The sequence below is a fragment of the Berghia stephanieae genome, chromosome 9 (assembly GCF_034508935.2).
Source record: "Berghia stephanieae isolate SIO BIC M18660-M18661 chromosome 9, UCSD_Bste_1.3, whole genome shotgun sequence".
Classification (NCBI taxonomy): domain Eukaryota; kingdom Metazoa; phylum Mollusca; class Gastropoda; order Nudibranchia; family Aeolidiidae; genus Berghia; species Berghia stephanieae.
The window spans coordinates 23,666,029-23,670,391 of record NC_088368.1 but is presented as its reverse complement, the minus strand read 5'-3'; the positions used below and the strand labels follow the sequence as shown (position 1 = coordinate 23,670,391).

Here is a 4,363-nt window from a genome sequence, read left to right as displayed (position 1 = left end):
CACCCCGACATAATACCAGATTGACAAGATGGGGCACATAACATGCATTTTAAAAAAAACGTTTAAAAGACAATAGCTAAAATAAGAAAAAGACGTATGACAATGAATTAAATGAGACGAAATTCGCTTATTTCAGTCAATCTTATTCAGCTTGGTGTGTCTGTGGTGGTTGTCATTCTAAGACGAGCTGCGGTGTTAGTTGTTTGGGGTTATTTAGGACAAACATATATTCAAAGTCTAGTGATTTAATAATAACTTACCTAATTTTAGAGAAAATAAAAATTAAGTTCAAATTCATACATTACAAGACAGTTTTGAAAGCTTTCAAAATTAATTTTGCGTTTTCACGAATGGTTGATATTTGTTTTTCAGGAGATTGACGTATACACGATTTCGTCCTTCCAAAACATTCACCACGTTTTTACTAATCTCTTAACAAAACTACTCATTGAAAGAATATTTAAATAAATATAAAAGTAAAAGTTCTGCACAAATTAAGAAGAGGCAGAGCTTTGAAATTTAACCAAGTAAAGTACCTACAACTTGTTATGATATGATTTGAAATCGCCTTCAGTGTCTTTAAAAAAAAAATAAATATGCTTTTTATGCTTTATACTTATGTAATTTTTTTATTATTATTAATTTTACTCGTGAATAATCTTGGCTTCTTTATTGAATATACTGCTTTGTGTGAGAGACAAGCATTGGCAGCTTTGGTTTATAAAATAATTTGCTAATTTATTTTTTTTTTTTTTAATTTTTTGGTCTCATTATTGACCTATAAGGTCAGATCTTAAGTTTGATCTTCAGGGTTAGAAATGTAAATTTAGTTCCTCAAATAAGAAAATAACGTATACCCCCCCCCCCCCCCCCCCCCCCAAAAAAAAAAAAAAGAAAATCCAAAACAAAAAAATACATATAAAGCAGCAAAAACAAAAGTAAAAAAAGAACCCCAAAACAAAGCAAAACACCAACAAACAAACAAACAAAAAACCCGACAACAAACAAAACTGGAAGCCAACGTAAATATGGAGGGGACAACGAACCTGTAGGGTATGATCCTCTTGGATCTCACGGTTCCAAAGTACTTACTTAAATAGTGTCTTCTGTGCAACAAAAACAAACAAACCTCAATTCGAGTTGTTATTTTCTCCTCTTATTTATTAGGCTATTACTGTTTATCTAGTTTCATTTTGCAATTATCTTTACTTTTAGCAATCTAAATCTCCATGTTTTCCCTTCCCCTTTGGTTTATAAATATTTGCATTTAAAATTTGTCATGAAACAATAAGATTTTTAATATCTTTTTAAAAAAAATATTAAACATATATTATAGCTAAGTTTTTACAATCCTCTATTCTTTCTCAATTAATCGTTTTTACAATGTTATGCATGATTTGCTGCATATTATGACATGTTACCTATGTGTACACATTTACAGGTCTGATAACTGGACGCAATTATGGGCCTATTACAACATTGTTGTAATGAACAATGTTTTGCGTTGGTTTGCGAGTATTTCCATTACAACAATGAGCCCACAGAAATTGGATTATCTGACCTGCAAATAAGTACACATTGGTTTGAGATTATTCCCATTACCACAATGAGCCCTTAACAATTTGGGTTATCATTTATCAGCCATGCAAATCAGTACATCTTTTTGAGCTATTAACAATTTGGGTTGTCAGACCTGCAAATAGGTCAATGTCACATGTGTATCAAATTTTGGAGATATTAATTGTGTTTCGACTCCTCTATTATAACCGATGAGTCTCTTAAAAACGTCCCTGTTATAGCCGGTAATTTTTACTAATGGAAAAGACGGAGAAAAGAAAAGAAAAACGGGGATTTTAAAAGCCCAGGTTTTAACCAGGTTCCTTTTATATCCGCATCTGTTATACATGGGTTTCACTGTGCCATATTGATACCACTGGCCAAATGTGAGGTGTCTTTCAAAACTTCTAAATATCTATTTCATCATACAGAGAAAATCGCTATATTTTTTTTTGTTTGTTTTTTTTTTTTTTTTGGTCATATATTGATTGAGTTAAAGAGGAAAACACTTGGTCTTCTTTGCCTTATAGTTATAGATCAATATTGTGAGTGTTTTGGAAGTTTATCTTTTCTCAGGTGATTTCAGAGGGTCCAATAGATTGAAAAATACTACAGCGTATCATCAATTTATTTTCTATCTGAATGTCACTTAGCAAGTTTCGAAAGCCATGCTCTCATGTTATAAGGACTTTTAAAATTAGAATTTTCAGTGTAGATTTTCCTTTTCCTTTTTTTTTTTGAGGGATATGATATTAATTCTAATAATTAATCATTTATATGTTTTTATAATGTGAGACTGGATTTTTAAATAGGGACTTGTTTTTAATGATCCTTTATCATACAACTGAGTACAGATGACCCCATCACACTTACCACCCCACTCCCTCCCACTTCTCTCTTCTCTCTCTCCTCATATATAATATATTATATATATTATATATATAATATATATATATATATATTAATATATTATATATATATATATATATATATATATATATATAATATATATATATATATATAATTATAATATATTCTGTTCGATTGTGCACCCCTACTGAAAAATTAAAAGGTTGTAATCAGTTTGTGACCTATTATTTCAACAATATAATTTAATTATGATGGCTGGATGAACATTATATCTAGGTCATTCTACCGCAATTCTTATATGAGGCGAGGTGATCGAATTAATTTGATAAGGTATGTAATAACGTTATACTCTGTGAGGATCCCATGGGGTAAACATGTCTTTTTAGAGGTTAAAGACATGAGAAAGTTTTGGCAGCATTGTCACAGTGTGATGTGATGTGGCTAAACAAACAATTGATTGGGTCAAATTTCTCGCTCAATGTACAATATATTACATTTGTATTCTGTATTATTGAGGGCGGTAGATATTGTTTCTTAAAGTGACTAAAACTGACATTTCTCATTTATTTTCACTTCAACTTGAAAATAAGTTTTTTGACATTCTGGACTTAATACCGCTTTGAGACAGTAAATCACATATATTTCTTTTTCACCCTCATTTTTTTTTTCTTACAATCAAGTTGACACCTACATACATGCTATTGCGGTGTGCTTATTATCAATGTTGTCACCTTACTGTTACTAACTATTCTAATTGTACAAATGATATTGATATAGGGTCTTTCATTTTTTAAAGAGCATTTATATATAGCGCAATATACACTAAATGTCTCAAAGCGCTTTACAAGTTACAAGGGATCCCTAGCCAACAGCAACAGCAACACTTCACATGTAGGACAAGACATGAAGCCTGTTAGGCAATATTACAATGCTGTTAACAGTCAAGTATTCCTTTTACACCTGGGTACTGTGAGAGAAAATGAATGAAGAGCTTTTTCCGAGGACTCAACTATGCGCTGCTCAAACCAGGACTCGAACCCAGGACCTTCTGATCTGAAGGTGAGTGTCATACCATTAGACCACATAGTCGCACTATTACTACATGTGACCCACTGTCTCCATCTGGTTATATGTTCGGATGTACACATGCACTTATTTGAAGGTCTGATAACCCAATTTATAACAGGCTCATTATTGTAATGGAAATCTCAAAAAATGACGCAAAACATTGTCCATTACAATGACAACAATGTTAAACTAGGCCCATAAAAGCGTTCAGTTGTCAAACCCACATATATATACATGTCAGGACGTACCAAATATTGAAACATGTCGGAATGATTTTGGATGCTAAAGATTGAATTGAAAAATATACTATACAACATTTTGCTAATATTTTCCTTGTCATAATTTGACTGATTAAAATTTAGTTGGCAGCGAATTTTTCTTTTCTTGTAATTATTTAAATGAATTTTCTTAATTTCTTTTCTTATCTCTATTTCTATTTTCACAGCCCCAGAAAGGAAAGAAAAAAGGTAAATAGAGCAACAGCAAAGCTGGAAGCGTATGCTCAAGAAAGGCGACTTGTGTTATGATGTGGCCAAAATTGTCCTCCCATTCCATGAACCTTCTTTCATCTCCTGTGATTTGTCTTGATTCCATCCAAACATCCTGAACGACATCTTAATGAAACATTTTATCAAGGCCATCTTCCATACAAATGACATCTTTTCAATGATTTGTTCTCCATTCCAAAGCCCTTTAATGGGTGGGATCTTTGACTTTGACTCACATTTTAAAAAACTTAAGCTCAGGGACTGTGAAAGCCCAAAAGGCTGAGAAAATGTTGTATATTTATATCCAAAAAAAAAGTTGAATGTAACTGGTTTCATGATATCATTACCGTTAAAAAAATAAACAAACAAAAAAAAAAAAA

General features: G+C 31.7%; 1 protein-coding gene across 6 annotated transcripts in view; it reads left to right on the top strand.

Annotated features, from left to right (window-relative positions):
* Positions 1-4,363, top strand: part of LOC144979894 (ankyrin repeat domain-containing protein 45-like) — a 25,796-nt gene extending 21,433 nt beyond the window's left edge. For 4 of the 6 annotated variants that reach the window (XR_013646791.1, XM_078927152.1, XM_078927150.1 and 1 more), the window contains one exon: positions 3,941-4,363. Coding sequence is in view for 3 of the 6 variants with exons in the window: in XM_078927150.1 (XP_078783276.1) it covers positions 3,941-3,970 (30 nt within the window). In the remaining 3 variants the exon portion in view is untranslated. The remainder of the gene's footprint in view (positions 1-3,940) is intronic. The other 2 variants (XR_013646790.1, XM_078927151.1) reach the window with 1 other exon arrangement.